At 42.0% G+C, this 18,722-nt stretch overlaps 1 protein-coding gene across 1 annotated transcript in view; it reads left to right on the top strand.

The window, feature by feature from the left end:
• Positions 1 to 4,729, top strand: part of erlin1 (ER lipid raft associated 1) — a 52,678-nt gene extending 47,949 nt beyond the window's left edge. The window contains exons 8-12 of the mRNA XM_046359116.1: positions 1,402 to 1,460; positions 1,602 to 1,693; positions 1,833 to 1,922; positions 2,004 to 2,083; positions 2,230 to 4,729. Coding sequence (XP_046215072.1) covers positions 1,402 to 1,460; positions 1,602 to 1,693; positions 1,833 to 1,922; positions 2,004 to 2,083; positions 2,230 to 2,391 — 483 coding nt within the window. The 3' untranslated portion in view covers positions 2,392 to 4,729. The remainder of the gene's footprint in view (positions 1 to 1,401; positions 1,461 to 1,601; positions 1,694 to 1,832; positions 1,923 to 2,003; positions 2,084 to 2,229) is intronic.
• The last annotated feature ends 13,993 nt before the right edge of the window (positions 4,730 to 18,722 follow it).

Here is an 18,722-nt window from a genome sequence, read left to right as displayed (position 1 = left end):
CAATTAAACACTGGAATGGTAGATGTGCACAAGATGAATGTGCAATTAGAGATACTGGGCTGCATAGTAGCAAGATAAATAAATAAATACAGTATGGGGATGAGGTAGGTAGGTAGATGGGCTGTTTACAGATGGGCTATGTACAGGTGCAGTGATCTGTGAGCTGCTCTGACAGCTGGTGCTTAAAGCAAGTGAGGGAGATATGAGTCTCTAGCTTCAGAGATTTTTGCAGTTCGTTCCAGTCATTGGCAACAGAGAACTGGAAGGAAAGACAACTAAAGGAGGAATTGGCTTCGGGGGTGACCAGTGAGCTATACCTGCTGGAGCGCATGCTATGAGTGGGTGCTGCTATGGTGGCCAGTGAGTTGAGATAAGGCAGGGCTTTACCTAGCAGAGACTTGTATATAACCTGTAGCCAGTGGGTTTGGCGACGAGTATGAAGCGAGGGCCAACCAACGAGAGCATACAGGTCGCAGTGGTGGTTAGTGTATGGGGCTTTGGTGACAAAACGGATGGCACTGTGATAGACAGGTGCGGGCAGTGATCGATTTGAGTAGTATGCATTTAGTTTTACTTGCGTTTAAGAGCAGTTGGAGGCCACGGAAGGAGAGTTGTATACCTCGTCTGGAGGTAAGTTAACACTGTCCAAAGAGGGGCCAGAAGTATACAGAATGGTGTCGTCTGCGTAGAGGTGGATCAGAGAATCACCAGCAGCAAGAGCGACATCATTGACGTATACAGAGAAGAGAGTCGGCCCGAGAATTGAACCCTGTGGCACCCCCATAGCGACTGCCAGAGGTCCGGACAACAGGCCCTCCGATTTGACACACTGAACTCTATCAGAGAAGTAGTTGGTAAACCAGGCGAGGCAATCATTTGAGAAACCAAGGCTGTCGAGTCTGCCAATAAGAATATGGTGATTGACAGAGTCGAAAGCCTTGGCCAGGCCGATGAATACGGCTGCACAGTAATGTCTCTTATCGATGGCGGTTATGATGTCGTTTAGGACCTTGAGCGTGGCTGAGGTGCACCCATGACCAGCTCTGAAACCAGATTGCATAGACATGACTCAAGTCACGTTACCATGGTAATCTCCCACCCTTAAAGGGGCAGGTGCCATGTTTCGTCTCTTCTGTGTTCTTTTGGTTAAAAGACTCTAGTCACAAAAAATGAAATTAAACAGTATACCACAATTCTTCTTACTAGTAATACATGTATTGTTTTAGAAACATTACAAAGCATGTTCTTTCCTGTTTTGTTCGTGTAATTGTAGGGGGAGGGATGTTTGGCTGGTTAAAAATCTGAGTGGCTGGTGGTCCAAAAATGTAATGTTATGCCCTGCGTTCGGCTACTGAACGGGGCTCAGGTTTGTATATACTGAGTGTGTCTCTTATGTCCCAGGCTGTCCGAGTCACCAAGCCCAAAATCCCAGAGGCCATCAGGAGAAACTTTGAGCTCATGTGAGTGTTCTCACTCTTTCTTTTTCTCTTCAGTTCTCTCTCTATCATTTGTCCAGTGTCTCACTCTATTTTTTAGTTCTTTCTATAAACCTTACTTTGTGTGTGTGTGTAACCTCTCTCTCTCTCTCACTGTGTGTGTAGGGAGGGGGAGAAGACTCGTCTGTTGGTAACAGTTCAGACTCAGAAGGTTGTGGAGAAAGAAGCTGAGACTGAGAGGAAGAAAGCCGTCATCGGTAACGTAGCAACACTCCATCTCATTAGTATACACACTTACAGTACACAACCAGTTGTGTATCTGAAATAACTGGAGAGCTAAACCGTAACACTATATACTCTTCTTTTCCCCACCGCACACCGCTCTCTTTCTCTCAGAGGCTCAGAAGGTGGCTGAAGTAGCACAGATTCATTTCCAACAGAAGGTGATGGAGAAAGAGACTGAGAAGAGGATCTCTGAAATAGAGGGTGTGTGTGTGTGTGTGTGTTGTGTGTGTGTGTGGTATGTGGTGTGTGTGTGCATATTAATGAACTCTGTGTCTATTTCAGACACTGCTTTCTTGGCAAAAATGAAGGCCAGGGCTGATGCAGAGTATTATACAGCCGCTAAGTTTGCTGAAGCTAACAGGGTAAGACATGTCTATATATAAATATATATATATATCACACACACACACACACACACACACACACACACACACACACACACACACACACACACACACACACACACACACACACACACACTGACATAATCTCTCTCCCATCTTTCCAGTTGAAGTTAACACCCGAGTACCTTGAGTTGATGAAGTACCAGGCGATAGCAGCCAACAGTAAGATCTACTTCGGCCAGGACATCCCTAACATGTTTGTCGAGGGACACAGCCCTACCCAGGACCCTGAGCCCCCGAAAGCCTCTGAACAGGCCAGACACTAAGATCCGAGACTAGCTGTCTGTCTGTCTGTCAGTTGAAGGGTTTGAGGGACAAAGGAATGTGTGAGGAGTCATTCCCCTAATTGGGGTGCGTAAAGGCTTTAGTTTTAATTCTATCGGCCAGAGAGGGGGAGGGAGAAGGGGGATTGGTAAAGAAGGATGGGGAGAGGAAGGAGTGAGCGAGATGCATGGAAAGAGAAATTCAGAAAAAAGTGAGAGGGGTGGGGGGGGGGGTCGCAGGGCGAGGGCGAGCGGGTCTGTCTACATCCGTGTTGAGCAGGCAATCGGTGGGAAGGATCAGTAGAGGTATTAATACTGATATCTGGCCTGGGTTGAGTGTTAGGCAGGTGGCTCTCAGTCGCCCTGCTCTTCATGTGCAGCTTTGCATCGGATGCAACTCTTGGCTTTGTTTTTTGGAATTGTATGATTTTTGTTGTTGTTGTTTGATGCTTTATGCAAAATAATGAATTTAAATTGAACTTGAACATTAAGTTCAGCCTTACTGTCTAATTTTTTTTAGCTTAACTAGAATGTAAAGAAGGCAACACTAATTCTGAACTAAAGGGTTTCTGGTTCTGATTCTAAATGGGGTTGGGTGTATTGGTACTCCGGTCTCTTTCTAGTCATCCACAGTTTGTGTGTTTGCACGTGTGAGAGAGCAAGAAAGGGGTATGTGTGTGTGAGACTGAGGGAGAGCGAAAGGAAACGAGAAATTGTTTGTGAGCCCATACTCCATTCTTACCCCAGAGCAGATCTGAGCCAGGACAATGAGACACTACAAACCTTCAGACTGTCTGTCGGCACACATGGGTTGGACTTCTCGTAAGCGCAGAAACACCCGGTGGAACTCCTTAGAACTCTTCTTAGAACTTATGTATGGGGGGGGGGCTGAGCCTGAGTAAAAATAGTTGTTTTTCTGTAGTGGGCCTAAGGGCTGCGAGAGGACTGGCTTGTAATGCCATTCTTAGCTAAAGGGCTTCTGGGTAGTGTAGTCTTGGTGTGTATTTTCAGTCGGGAATCTAGTGTCAGTGGAATAGTTGTAGTTAGATGGGTTGATTCTCTGTTTGAGGCTGAGGTTAAACGAATGATCTAGGATAAGTTAAACTGGCTGGCAGAAGGACACTGAAGTTAGACTTGCCCTTTATTTTCTTTCTGTTTACTGTGAAACACCTCCAGTAGAGAATACAGGGCTACTAATACAAGGGCTGTTGATGGTTTGCCTGGAACCACTACACTGTATGTCGGCCATGTGTGGCTATTGAATGCAAAACCAGACAAACCGGCTCCGACTACATTGACACAGGTAGAGCGGAAGGCCGATGCTTTTCTTGCGCCATCGTTCCGTTCAAACTGAGCTGGCTCTAATATTTTATTTTCACATGGTCCATTTCAAAGTTTTCAGCATAATTCCAGGCCAACAACTATGGTTGTGTAACCAGGCCAGCTCAGTACATCTTGATTTTACTTCACTCAGTTCAGCTCAGTAGTTTTTAGTTTTGTATTTAGTAGGTAGAGAGGTAGCGTTTAGTGTTAACTCTCAGGAAAGAGCTTGAGGTGACTAGTGACTTGGGCAGACAGCGTCATACTGTATTTATATATATATATATATATATATATATATATATATATATATATCACACACACGTGTATATCTATATATACGTGTATAACTATATGGCTTGTATATCCCTATATGGTTCTTTATACAGAATGGCTGTAGTGCCACCTTCAGGCTCAGAAATGACAGGCGTAGGAATTGACAGGCTTACAGAGATAGACTTCAGTTCAGTAAAGCTACTCGGGCACTTCAGTAGATTAACCACCATTTACAGGGAAACTACTCTGGAGGAGTGTAACACAGTGGGTTCACAGAGTTAGCCAGCGAACTTTGAGAAACGCTCAGATGTAGGCTAGCTCTTGAATTTCTGGTTTGTTAAGAAAGAAACTCTATCAGTAGTTTGGAATGTTGAGTGAGTCAGTTACTGTGCCAATTTCAAGTGTATATAAACTTGAACATATGAATCCAGAATATTTAGGAGTTAGCTGGCGAACTCCTTCAATCCTGCCCTGTGACATCACGCTACCGTGCTGCTGTTTACTGTACTTGATCTCACCAATCGTCGTTCTCCTATGGCATTGGTGGTGGGTGTAAATTAGAAAATGCGGAAAAGGATGAAATTCAATTTGTCATGGAAATAATTAACACGTTTTTGTGAATGTTACTTTTGTACAATTTTCATAATTTGAACTGTCTTAATTTTAAAAGATTTATATGCAAAAAAAAAGTTCAAGTTTTGACAATGTTCGAATATGTAAAATAAAACCTATTTTGATACCACAATGTGTGTCTGTGTGTGATTTAAGACTGCAGCCTGATGCTGGGTTTTGTCTAGGCACAAAATGGATGAAAATAGTCGGGAAACGGAGTGAGTGAAACGAGGTAACCTACATCCTGAAAATGCTGGTTTTCATTTTACGTTGTACATTTTAAAAACAGTGTGCCCTAGTGCCAGTGAAGTAAAAATGTTAAAGTACTACTTAAGTCATTTTTGAAGGTATATGAACTTTTACTAAACTAAAATAATGTACTTTTTACTCCATACATTTTCCCTGACACCCAATAGTACTCATTACATTTTGAATGCTTAGCAGGACAGGATAATTGTCCACTTCATACACTTAACAAGGGAACATCCCTGGTCATCCCTACTGCCTCTGATCTGGTGGACTCACGAAACACGAATGCTTCATTTATAAATTACAGTTAATTTTGAAAGTATTGAGACCTCTTGACTTTCCACACTTTGTTACAGCTTTATTCTAAAATGGATTTAATATTTTTTCCTCCCATAAATATACAAACCATACCCCATGATTATAAAGCAAACATGGGTTTTTAGACATTTTTGCAATTGTATTAAAATATCACATTTACATAAGTATTCAGACTCTTTATTCAGTACTTTGTTGAAGCACCTTTGTCAGTGATTACAGCCTTAAGTCTTCTTTTGGTCTGATGCTACAAGCTTGGGACAACCTGTATTTGGGGAGTTTCTCCAATGTTTTTTTTTACAGACCTTCTCAAGCTCTGTCAGGTTGGATAGGGAGCGTTGCTGCACAGCTATTTTCAGGTCTCTCCAGAGATGTTAAAGTCCGGGTTCTGGCTGGGCCACTCGCAAACATTCAGAGACTTATCCCGAAGCAACTCCAAGTGGCTGTCGTGCCATTTACTGAGGAGTGACATCTGTCTGGCCAGTCTACCATAAAGACCTGATTGGTGGAGTGCTGCAGAGATGGTTGTCTTTCTGGAAGGTTCTCCCATCTCCACAGAGGAACTATGGAGCGCTGTCAGATTGACCATCGGGTTCTTGGTCACCTCCCTGAACCGGCTCGGTTCTAGAATGAGTTTGGGTGGTTCCAAACTTCTTCCATTTAAGAATTGATGGAGGCCACTGTTTTCTTGGGGACCTTCAATGCTTCTTCCCCAGATCTGTGTCGCGACACAATCCTGTCTCTGAGCTCTACGGACAATTCCTTTGACCTCAGGGCTTGTTTTTTGCTCTGACATGCACTGTCAACTGTGGGACCTTTTTATATACAGTCGTGGCCAAAAGTTTTGAGAATGACACGAATATTAATTCCCACAAAGTTTGCTGCTTCAGTGTCTAGATATTTTTGTCAGATGTTACTATGGAATACTGAAGTATAATTACAAGCATTTTATAAGTGTCAAAGGCTTTTATTGACAATTACATGAAGTTGATGCAAAGAGTCAATATTTGCAGTGTTGACCCTTCTTTTTCAAGACCTCTGCAATCTGCCCTGACATGCTGTCAATTGACTTCTGGGCCACATCCTGACTGATGGCAGCCCATTCTTGCATAATCGATGCTTTGAGTTTGTCAGAATTTGTGGGGTTTTGTTTGTCTACCCGCCTCTTGAGGATTGACCACATGTTCTCAATTGGATTAAGGTCTGGGGAGTTTCCTGGCCATGGACACAAAATATCAATGTTTTGTTTCCCGAGCCTTAGTTATCACTTTTGCCTTATGGCAAGGTGCTCCATCATGCTGGAAAAGGCATTGTTCATCACCAAACTGTTCCTGGATGGTTGGGAGAAGTTGCTCTCAGAGGATGTGTTGGTACCATTCTTTATTCATGGCTGTGTTCTTAGGCAAAATTGTGAGTGAGCCCACTCCCTTGGCTGAGAAGCAACCCCACACATGAATGTTCTCAGGATGCTTTACTGTTGGCATGACACAGGACATCAGTCCTGTAGCTCTCACCTTGTCTTGTCCGGACAAGCTTTTTTTCTGGATGCGCCAAACAATTGGAAAGGGGATTCATCAGAGAAAATGACTTTTACCCCAGTCCAATCCCTGTGCCTTTTGCAGAATATCATCAGTCTGTCCCTGATGGTTTTTCTGGCGAGAAGTGGCTTCTTTGGTGCCCACCAGGCCATCCTCAAAGTCTTCGCCTCACTGTGCGTGCAGATGCACTCACACCTGCCTGCTGCCCTTCCTGAGCAAGCTCTGTACTGGTGGTGGCCCCGATCCCGCTGCTGAATCAACTTTGGGAGATGGTCCTGGTGCTTGCTGGACTTTCTTGGGCGCCCTGGAGCCTTCTTCACAACAATTGAACCGCTCTCCTTGAAGTTCTTGGTGATCCGATAAGTGGTTGATTTAGGTGCAATCTTACTGGCAGCAATATCCTTGCCTGTGAAGCCCTTTTTGTGCAAAGCAATGATGACGGCACGTATTTCCTTGCAGGTAACCATGGCTGACAGAGGAAGAACAATGATTCCAAGCACCACCCTCCTTTTGAAGCTTCCAGTCTGTTTTGAACTCAATCAGCATGACAGAGTGATCTCCAGCCTTGTCCTCATCAACACTCACACCTGTGTTAACGAGAGAATCACTGACATGTCAGCTGGTCCTTTTGTGGCAGGGCTGAAATGCAGTGGAAATGTTTTTGGGGGATTCAGTTCATTTGCATGGCAAAGCGGGACTTTGCAATTAAATGCAATTCATCTGATCACTCTTCATAACATTCTGGAGTATATGCAAATTGCCATCATACAAACTGAGGTAGCAGACTTTGAAAATTAATATTTGTGTCATTCTCAACTTTTGGCCACGGCTGTAGACGGGTGTGTTTCTTTCCAAATCATGTCCAGTCAATTGAATAAAACTACAGGTGGACTTCAATCAAGTTGTAGAAACATCTCAAGGATGATCAATGGGAAAAAGATGCACCTTAGCTCAATTTCTATTCTCATAGTAAAGAGTCTGAATATTTATGTAAATAAGGTATTTCAGTTTATTTACTTTAAAAAATAATAATTTGTAAACAGTTCTAAACCTGTTTTCGCTTTGTTAATATGGGTTATGTGTAGATTGAGGAAATCAATTAATGTAATCCATTTTAGAATAAGGCTGTAACGTAACAATGTGGAAAAGGTCAAGGGGTCTGAATACTTTCTGAATACACTGTAAATTAGTTATTATATTTGATTTATTACAGAGGTCGAGACCTGTGTCCTCATACATAGCTGTGGTCCGCAGCCAGATCTCAAAAAAGGGAAGACATCCTCACTCATATGGTACAATTACTGCAGGTTCATCCTGACATGACCCTCCAGCATGACAATGCCACCAGCAATACTGCTCGTTCTGTGCGTGATTTCCTGCAAGACAGGAATATCAGTGTTCTGCCATGGCCAGCGAAGATCCCATTGAGCACGTCTGGGACCTGTTGGATCAGAGGGTGAGGGCTAGGGCAATTACCCCAGAAATGTCAGAGGACTTGCAGGTGCCTTGGTGGAAGAGTGGGGTAACATCTCACAGCAAGAACTGGCAAATCTGGTGCAGTCAACGAGGAGGAGATGCACTGCAATACTTAATGCAGCTGGTGGCCACACCAGCCACTGACTGTTACTTTTGATTTTGACCCCCCCTCCTTTGTTCAGTGACACATTATTCCATTTCTGTTGGAAAGTTGAATCTTATGTTCACACAAATATTTACATGTTAAATTTGCTGAAAATAAATGCAGTTGACAGTGAGAGGATGTTTCTTTTTTATATCACATTTATTTTATTTGTTTTATTCTTGACATTTCAGGCCTGATTTAGCTGATATCTGTTTGTAGTTATTCCCCTTTAAAAAAACAGCCCCTTCCCACAATGACATCTTATTCATGAAGTTTCCAGATTTTCTGGGTGGGCAAACAACGTTCATTACATTTCTATTTGTTTCCATAGGCACCAATTAAAGTTTCAATCTGCAACATATTCTTACATTTAAAATAGATCAAGCAATGGCAAAAACAAACCAAGGACTTCTGAGCACAGAAAACGATCTGGAGCGTAGTGGTCCTCTTGGTGTGATGGGTCAGATCTGCAGTGAAGACAATCAGTGCATTAAAATTTGATCAAGTTCAGATTTTAAAAGAAAACTAGTCAATTACATTTATGAAGAAACTTTGGACTCAGCCAGTGATGTGCAGGCAGGTTAGGCTAAAAAGAACTAATTAAATATAATTAAATATAGTTTTGATTAATAATAATTTTGTCATGTTTATTCTGCATGATAAAATCCCCCACAAAATTGTAAGATTTTTTAAATTTTATTTTAACAATACAAAACATACACATTCAAACGACAATCTACAGAGACACACAAACATCCACAACATCGCCCCTGCCCAGACCCACCTGCTCACACCCAGCGCCCACATCACTTTTGATGTTTCTCTCTATCATGCACAAACGTTCAACATTTAGATGATAAAGCATTTGACATTTCCATTGTGTTAACAATGGAGGATTGGTTTATTTTATGTTTTTAAGTGTACATTTTATTCAAGATGATTGACGAGAAAAGTATCGTCCAACCCATGGGTATGTCACTGCTAGGGCTGTTACGGTGACCCTATTACTGATACACCGGAGGTCACGGGGTCATAACTGCGTGGCCATGCACGCCTCCAACTCAATCAAGTTTGCAGATGACACTACAGTGGTAGGCTTGATTACCAACAATGACGAGACGGCCTACAGGGAGGAGGTGAGGGCCCTCGGAGTGTGGTGTTAGGAAAATAACCTCACACTCAGCGTCAACAAAACAAAGGAGATGATCGTGGACTTCAGGAAACAGCAGAGGGAGCACCCCCCTATCCACATTGACGGGACAGTAGGAGAAGGTGGAAAGTTTTAAGTTCCTCGGCGTACACATCACGGACAAACTGAAATGGTCCACCCACACAGACAGCGTGGTGAAGAAGGAGCAACAGCGCCTTTTCAACCTCAGGAGGCTGAAGAAATTTGGCTTGTCACCAAAAACACTCACGAACTTTTACAGATGCACAATCGAGAGCATCCTGTCTCGCTGTATCACCGCCTGGTACGGCAACTGTTCCGCACACAACCGTAAGGCTCTCCAGAGGGTAATGAGGTCTGCACAACGCATCACCGGGGGCAAACTACCTGCCCTCCAGGACACCTACACCACCCGATGTCACAGGAAGGCCAAAAAGATCATCAAGGACAACAACCACCCGAGCCACTGCCTGTTCACCGCGCTATCATCCAGAAGGCAAGTTCAGTACAGGTGCATCAAAGCTGGGACCGAGAGACTGAAAAACAGCTTCTATCTCAAGGCCATCAGACTGTTAAACAGCTATCACTAACATTGAGTGGCTGCTGCCAACTCAAATCTCTAGCCACTTTAATAATTAAACATTGGATGTAATAAACGTATCACTAGTCACATTAAACAATGCCACTTTATATAATGTTTACATACCCTACATTACTCATCTCATATGTATATACTGTACTCTATACCAGCTACTGCATCTTGCCTATGCCGTTCTGCCATCGCTCATCCATATATTTATATATACATAGTCTTATTCATTCCTTTACACTTGTGTGTAAAAGGTAGTTGTTGTGAAATTGTTAGATTGCTTGTTAGATATTACTGCATGGTCATTACGAGAAGCACAAGCATTTCGCTACACTTGCATTAACATCTGCTAATTATGTGTATGTGACCAATAAAATTCGATTTGATGACGGCAGTCAAATTCCATGTGACCATTTAGTCATGGTAATTAGGCTTCTCCAAGCTCTGATGCTGCTACTGGTCATTAGTAGCCTACCAAACTTGCTAACTGCCTGGTACTCAGCACTCTGTTGTCCCTCTAATCACTCTGACATCAATGTAAGTGTAATCAAAAATCGAATAAAGTGTCCATAAGCTCATGTTGAGCAATATTTCTATAGGCTATGCAATTGTGTGAGTTTTGATGGCCTCTATTAAAAATAGGAGGATTCCATCAGCTTTCTATAGGCTTCCAACATTTTATTTATCAACTTTCCTAATATTTAGTCCATTTTTTCACCTTTATTTAACCAGGTAGGCTAGTTGACAACAAGTTCTCATGCGACCTGGCCAAGATAAAGCAAAGCAGTTCGACACATACAACAGCACAGAGTTACACATGGAATAAACAAACTAACGGTTTTCATATGGTGAAGGAGAGTCGGACCAAAATGCAGCATGTAGATTGCGATCCATGTTTAATGGAAAAAACACACGTAAACACGAATCAATACAAAACACTAAAAACGTAACGAAAACCGAAAACAGCCTATACTTGTGTCAACTAACACAGACCAAGGACATCAGGACACTAAGGACAATCACCCACGACAAACTCAAAGAATATGGCTGCCTAAATATGGTTCCCAATCAGAGACAACGATAAGCACCTGCCTCTGATTGAGAACCACTCCAGACAGCCATAGACTTTGCTAGATAACTCAACTAGCTACAATCCCAAATACATACACACCAAAACCCCAAGACAAAACACACCACAATACAAAAACTCCATGCCACACCCTGGCCTGACCCAATACATGAAGAAAAACACAAAATACTTGGACCAGGGCGTGACACAAACATACAGTCAATAATACAGTAGAGAAAAAAAGTATATGTACAGTGTGTGCAAATTAGGTAAGATAAGGGAGGTAAAGGCAATAAAATAGGCCATAGTGGGAGATAATTACAATATAGCAATTAAACACTGGAGCGACAGCTGTGCAGAAGATGAATGTGCAAGTAGAGACACTGGGGTGAAAAATAAATAAATACAGTATGGGGATGAGGTAGTTGGATGGGCTATTTAGAGAAAGGCTAGTAACCCTTGTATAAAAGTGATAATACCCTCGAAGCTGGTATTTTGATAATATTTAGGCCCGAGATTAAGTCAAGGGCCAGCGAACCGTGCCACAACAGTACCAGTCAAAAGCTTGGACACACCTACTCATTCAAGGGTCTTTCTTTTATTTTGTACTATTTTCTACATTGCCGAATAATAGTGAATACATCAAAACTATAAAATAACACATATGGAATGATGTAGTAACCAAAAAAGTGTTGAACAAATCCAAATACATTTTATATTGAGATTCTTCAAAGTAGCTACCTTTTGCCTGGATGACAGCTTTGCATACTCTTGGCATTCTCTCACCAAGAATTATAAATGTGTGTGTATATCCCTTAAGGTCTTTGTGTAATGTGTTAATGCACCCCCTGGCCCATTTGTATATTCTTCCCCATCTTATTTTGTATTTATTTATTATTGTACAAAAAATATATAATAATATATATTTTCTTTAAATACAAAAACATGTTCCCCAATGGATCCCAGCTGTTAGCTGTCATGGCTTGTAAAGTTCGTCTTTCCTTAATTGCTAAGTAGCAAGCTTTTTTATTCTTTGTAATATATTTTTGGAAGTCATTGTTATTAAGAGTTTGTAACTCCTGTGTTGTAGTCTGATACTAGCTACCAAAATCGATTAGGTAAAGTTCATTTGCAAGCTATTTTAAGGTAGCTAGCTAGCTAGTTAGCTAACATGAGCTTGATTCTGTAGGGCTCTAGTTGGCATTCTCTCAACCAGCTTCACCTGGAATGTTTTTCCAACATTCTTGAAGCAGTTCCCACACAAGCTGAGCACTTGTAGGCTGCTTTTCCTCCACTCTGCGTTCCAACTCATTCCAAACCATCTCAATTGGGTTGAGGTTGGGTGATTGTGGAGGCCATGTCATCTGATGCAGCACTCCATCACTCTCCTTCTTGGTAAAATTTCCCTTACACAGCCTGGAGGTGTGTTTTGGGCCATTGGCCTGTTGAAAAACAAATTATCTTCCAACTAAGCGCAAATCAGATGGGATGGTGTATCGCTGCAGAACACTGTGGTAGCAATGCTGGTTAAGTGTGCCTTGAATTCTAAATAAATTACTGACAGTGTCACAATCAAAGCACCCCCACACCATCACACCTCCTACTCTACGGAGTTCACCTACTCTGCATCTCAGAATGACATGGCAGTAGGAACCAAAAAGGAAAGATTTCCACTGGTCTAATGTCCATTGCTCGTGTTTCTTGGCCCAAGCAAGTCTCTTCTTCTTATATGTGTCTTTTAGTAGTGGTTTCTTTGCCACAATTCGACCATGAAGGCCTGATTCATGCAGTCTTCTCTGAACAGTTGATGTTGAGATGTGTCTTTTACTGTGAAGCATTTATTTGGGCTGCAATTTCTGAGGCTGGTAACTCTAATGAACTTATCCTCTACAGCAGAGGTAACTCTGGGTCTTCCTTTCCTGTGGCGGTCCTCATGAGAGCCAGTTCCATCATAGCTCTAGATGGTTTTTGCGACTGCACTGAAGACATTTTTCCTATTGACTGACCTTCATGTCTTAGGACTGTCGTTTCTCTTTGCTTATTTGAGCTGTTCTTGCCTTCTGTAGCTCAGTTGGTAGAGCATGGCGCTTGTAACGCCAGGGTAGTGGGTTCGATCCCCGGGACCACCCATACGTAGAATGTATGCACACATGACTGTAAGTCGCTTTGGATAAAAGCGTCTGCTAAATGGCATATATTATATAAATGGACTTGGTCTTTTACCAAAAAAGTGATGTTTCTGTATACCACCCCTACCTTTTCACAACACAACTGATTTGCTCAAACGCAATACGAAGGAAAGAAATTCCTCAAATGAACTTTTAACAAGGTACACCTGTTAATTGAAATGCATTCCAGGTGACTACCTCATGAAGCTTGTTTGAGAGAATGCCAAGAGTGTGAAAAGCTGTCATCAAGACAATGGGTGGCTACTTTGAAGAATCTCAAATATAAAATATATTTTGATTTGTTTAACACTACATGATTCTATGTGTGTTATTTGATAGTTTTGATGTCTTCACTATTATTTTACAATGTAGAAAATAGTAAAAATGAAGAAATGTAGGAGTGTCCAAACTTTTGAATGATACTGTATATAAAATATATAAAATCAAATCAAATCAAATTGTATTTGTCACATGCGCCGAATACAACAGGTGAAATGCTCACTTTATACATGCCCTTAACCAACGATGTAGTTTTAAGAAACCCCCCCCCCCCCCTAGAATTTTTTTTTTTAAAGTCAGAGATAAGAAAAACAAATAATTAAAGAGGAGCAGTAAATAACAATATTTACAGGGGGGGTACCAGTAGAGAGTCAATGTGCAGGGGCACCGGTTAGCTGAGGTAATATGTACATGTGGGTAGAGTTATTAAAGTGGCTATGCATCGATGATAACAACAGAGAGTAGCAGCGGTGTAAAAGAGGGAGGGGCAATGCAAATAGTCCGGGTAGCCATTTGATTAGGTGCTCAGGAGTCTTATGACTTGGCGGTAGAAGCTGTTTAAAAGCCTCTTGGACCTAGACTTGGCGCTTCGGTACCGCTTGCCTTGCGGTAGCAGAGAATGACTAGGGTGCCTTCGGAAAGTATTCAGACCCCTTGACTATTTCCACATTTTGTTACGTTACAGCCTTATTCTAAAATGGATTAACTGGCCGCTTCATTAAATAGTACCCACAAAACGCCAGTCTCAATGTCAACAGTGAAAAGGCGACGCCGGGATGCTGGCCTTCTAGGCAGAGTTGCAAAGAAAAAGACATATCTCGGACTGGCCAATAAAAAGGGAAAGATTATGACGGGCAAAAGATCACAGACACTGGACAGAGGAAGATTGGAAAAAAGTGTTATGGACAGACGAATCTAAGTTTGAGGTGTTCAGATCACAAAGAAGAACATTTGTGAGACGCAGAAAAAATGAAAAGATCATGGAGGAGTGCTTGACGCCATCTGTCAAGCATGGTGGAGGCAATGTGATGGTCTGGAGGTGCTTTGGTGGAAGTAAAATGGGATATTTGTACAGGGTTAAAGGGATCTTGAAAAAGGAAGGCTTTTTTTATCACTCCATTTTGCAACGCCATGCCATACCCTGTGGACGGCGCTTAATTTGAGCCAATTACATCCTACAACAACACAATGACCCGAAGCACAGCTCCAAACGATGCAAGAACTATATTTAGGGAAGAAGCAGTCAGCTGGTATTCTGTCTATAATGGAGTGGCCAGCACCGTCACCGGATCTCAACCCTATTGAGCTGTTGTGGGAGCAGTTTGACCGTATGGTACGTAAGAAGTGCTATCAAGACAATCCACCTTGTGGGAGGTGCTTCAGGAAGCATGGGGTGAAATCTCTTCAGATCACCTCAACAAATTGACAACTAGAATGCCAAAGGTCTGCAAGCTGTTTTTGCTGCAAATGGAGGATTCTTTGACAAAAGCTAAGTTTGAAGGACACAAATATTATTTCAATTAAAACACATTATTTGTAACCTTGTCTACGTCTTGACTATATTTCCTATTCATTTTGCAACTAATCTCATGTATGTTTTCATGGAAAACAAGGACATTTATAAGTGACCCCAAACTTTTGAACGGTAGTGTATGTAAATTGTAAATTATTTTGTCTGTAATGTCTTTTTCCTTATGTGTCGGACCCCAGTAAGACTAGCTGTCGCCACCTGGCCTCCCGAATGGCGCAGTGGTCTAATGCACTGCATCTCAGTGCTAGAGGCATTACTGCCATCCCTGGTTCGATTCCAGGCTGTATCACAACCGGCTGTGATTGGGAGTCCCATAGGGTGGTGCACCATTGGCCCAGCGTTGTCCGGGTTATAGGTTTAGGCTGGGGTAGGCCTTCATTGTAAATAAGAATTTGTCCTTAACTCACTTGCCTAGTTAAATAAAGGTTAAATAAAATAAAATAAATACATAATATGTCTTACAGAGCCTTTCCATAACTCCACTCAAGTTTTTTCTGACTGACTGCGATTAGAGTGATATTGATGATTCCAGACTGCATTTGCCGATCGCCCATCGTCTTCAACCATCAATGAGTCGATGGTTTGAATAGTCTCACTGGACATTCTCATGAAAAGCACAATACAAAGTAAACATATTATTTATTATGGTCTTATTTATGTTAATGTGAATGTTTTTATTTAGGCTTAGGCCATTTTTTCTCCTTGGGGGATCAATAAAGCATATCTTATCTCACAGACTAATATATCAGCCTAACACATAATGTATTTATAAAGACTACCTATCATTTATCACATCATACAATATTATATAACATTTCTTATATCGCTAATAACGTTTTATTATCTAGATGGCTCTGGTTATTACCTAATTGGCTAAAATAATTAGCTAGCTAGGCTGCCAATTGTCCTAACTAGCTAGCCAGCCCACTTTTGGCAGATTAATTGGGTGGACATATTTGGTGGACAATTTTTGGCGCTCAACTTTTGGAGGACAATTTTTGGTATGCAATGCAATGACATTGGCCAACGGGACCGACAGGACCATCGGATTCAGATGCAGGATTTCGCATGAATTTAGCTACATGGTCTCTTCATGGTACATAGCGCAGCGCCAAAAATTGGTTTGGAATGTAATGACATGCTAGCATGATAGCCAGCTGGAACTAGCTATGTCGCGCCGGTTCTCCATTTGACGTTGAGAAATAGTGCATTGTGGGAAGTTCTGAAGATATCTGGAAATAAGTTCATAAATATGTAAAAACACAAAAACATAACTATGTTTGTAGTTATAGGTAACCGATGTTGTTACTTTGGCCAAACATTTTTATTTTACAATTATTTTGCACTTTATGGCCCAGATCGGGCCACATCTTTTAGAATGAATCATTTTACCGTATGTGGGCCAGAGCTAGGCCACACTTTCTCATTTGACCGGACTGCAGTGTGTGGGCCAGAGCTAGGCCACACTTTCTCATTTGACCGGACTGCAGTGTGTGGGCCAGAGCTAGGCCACACTTTCTCATTTGACCGGACTGCAGTGTGTGGGCCAGAGCTAGGCCACACTTTCTCATTTGACCGGACTGCAGTGTGTGGGCCAGATCTGTGCATCTGATGGTGATGCAATATGTGCAGCAGCTTTGGGCCGAGGACCCAGGTGTATACTGGGCCAGAAAAAATAAAGTATGTGGCCCACAGCTGCACCGGAGTAATTTTGCTAACTGGGTAATAAAAGCCAAACATGAATAGCATCAGAGATTCTTTAAATTAGGGACCCTCTATGATAGCTGTAGGTCATTTTCTGCTTGTAATGACATATGACTTGGGAGGTTAAATATATCACATTTATTTTTAAAATAGGTATTTCATCACCTGCCGAATTAAAAACCTCAAATGGCCCTACTCCTGAAAAAGTTAATCGGGCCAGATAAACTGAGGTGGAGTACTATTAGCCGTGGCCCAGAGTGATATGATTCTGCCGGACTCATTTTACTGACTCGGGAACAGCTCGGCCAGGATGAAGCCCCCCCGAGTCCGAGTCCCTTAGTCTCAATCGGAATAGGCCCAAATTCAGCGTGTTGACTGGGTACAGTACGAACACCTTTTGGTGCGTCTCTGCCAGCTGTTGTTTGCCAACAGTGTTAAGCTGAATCATGCAAACCCTGCTGAAAAAAAACACTCCAATTTGTATCATTGTAATGTTTCTCGTGACTTATATCCAATGGGTGCATGGCCCAAAACACTATACACATGTTTATATAGATTGGTGTCTATTAATTGAGTAGCATTTAGATAACTGGTCAGTAGTGTAATTAGATTTCAACCAAAATAAGACGCCTTTTTCATGAGTCTGAATGCTAGAAATGTCAGAATCTTAACACTGGGATGATGAAGAAAATCTGCCTAAAGCCTTGTGCACACAGGCAGTTTGAAATGACTCAAATAATTGTTTATTGCAAATCCGGTTCTGTTCTTTTTCCTGCAATCTGAACAGACTAAAAGCACATGGAATAGTAGTATTATTAATCTGTTGACAGTTTGACAAGATATGTGGTAGCTTGACAAGAACACCAACAAAAAATTGTGAATGTGCTAGCAAGCGTAAACAGCTACCTAGCTAGCTAGTTGACTTCTGTGGTGGCTAGCCAAAAAGGACTTGTTTTCAAAGTTGGATCATCTTATCCTTTGAGGCTTTAAAAGGGTTTTGACACTATGATTTTGAACATTCAAAGCAACTGGAAACGTCCATGGCAGGCATGGTTATCATCTTAGCTTCAGTCTACCACTGCGCACACACCTATCGTTACTATGACAACTAGTGTAGCCATTTCAGCAAAGGATGCTGCCTGAACAAACACAAATCCGATTTGGTCACTTGTAACTTACTGTATAGACAGTCACTTTTCCAAAACTGACTGGAGGATCAAGGCCTGCAGTGTGAACAAGGCTTAAGAATCTGACGGTTACTAGTCCAACGCTCTAACCACTAGGCTACCCTGCTGAACCAAGTTATTCGCAACAGTGAATATGAGCAATGTTGCCTCCACTCCCCCTAAAATTCAACTAGGAATAAGTTTGTTAGTTATACGACAATGGTCAATGCTACCGACTCCCCTAACCTTGTTCCCAGCATTAGCCTTTGGTAGGAGTGAGATCACTGGCTCCCCTACACTCATGTCCTTGCATGTTACAGGAGCACATCAACCACTTCTCCCGTTTTAGACTGTTGCTAATCATTAGAATAAACCTGAGTTTCAAAGAATCATGAATAATCCTATGAGAGCCCAGTCACAAAAACACACTAACGTCTTCCCCAGGCTCAACTGCTAGAGCCGATACAATTTGTGTGCGGCTGTGGCGTGTGGCTAGGGCTGGATGTGGGTAGATGTTCGACCGTTCTGATGAAATAACTTATCTGCTGCACTAAATACTGCTGTCAGATTTGACCCATTAAATTGAGTGAGAATTTAATCTGATTTTAAATCCACATGAGACATTTGGACATGTCAGATGACTGAGTGATAGTTTAGTTTATTTCCCCTCTCCTAACTTCTCTCCTGTTAACACAGCATACGCATGGATCAGAAAAGAGACTGGACAGA

The sequence above is a fragment of the Oncorhynchus gorbuscha genome, linkage group LG08 (assembly GCF_021184085.1).
Source record: "Oncorhynchus gorbuscha isolate QuinsamMale2020 ecotype Even-year linkage group LG08, OgorEven_v1.0, whole genome shotgun sequence".
NCBI classification, from domain to species: domain Eukaryota; kingdom Metazoa; phylum Chordata; class Actinopteri; order Salmoniformes; family Salmonidae; genus Oncorhynchus; species Oncorhynchus gorbuscha.
This window is presented reverse-complemented; position numbering and strand designations above follow the sequence as displayed.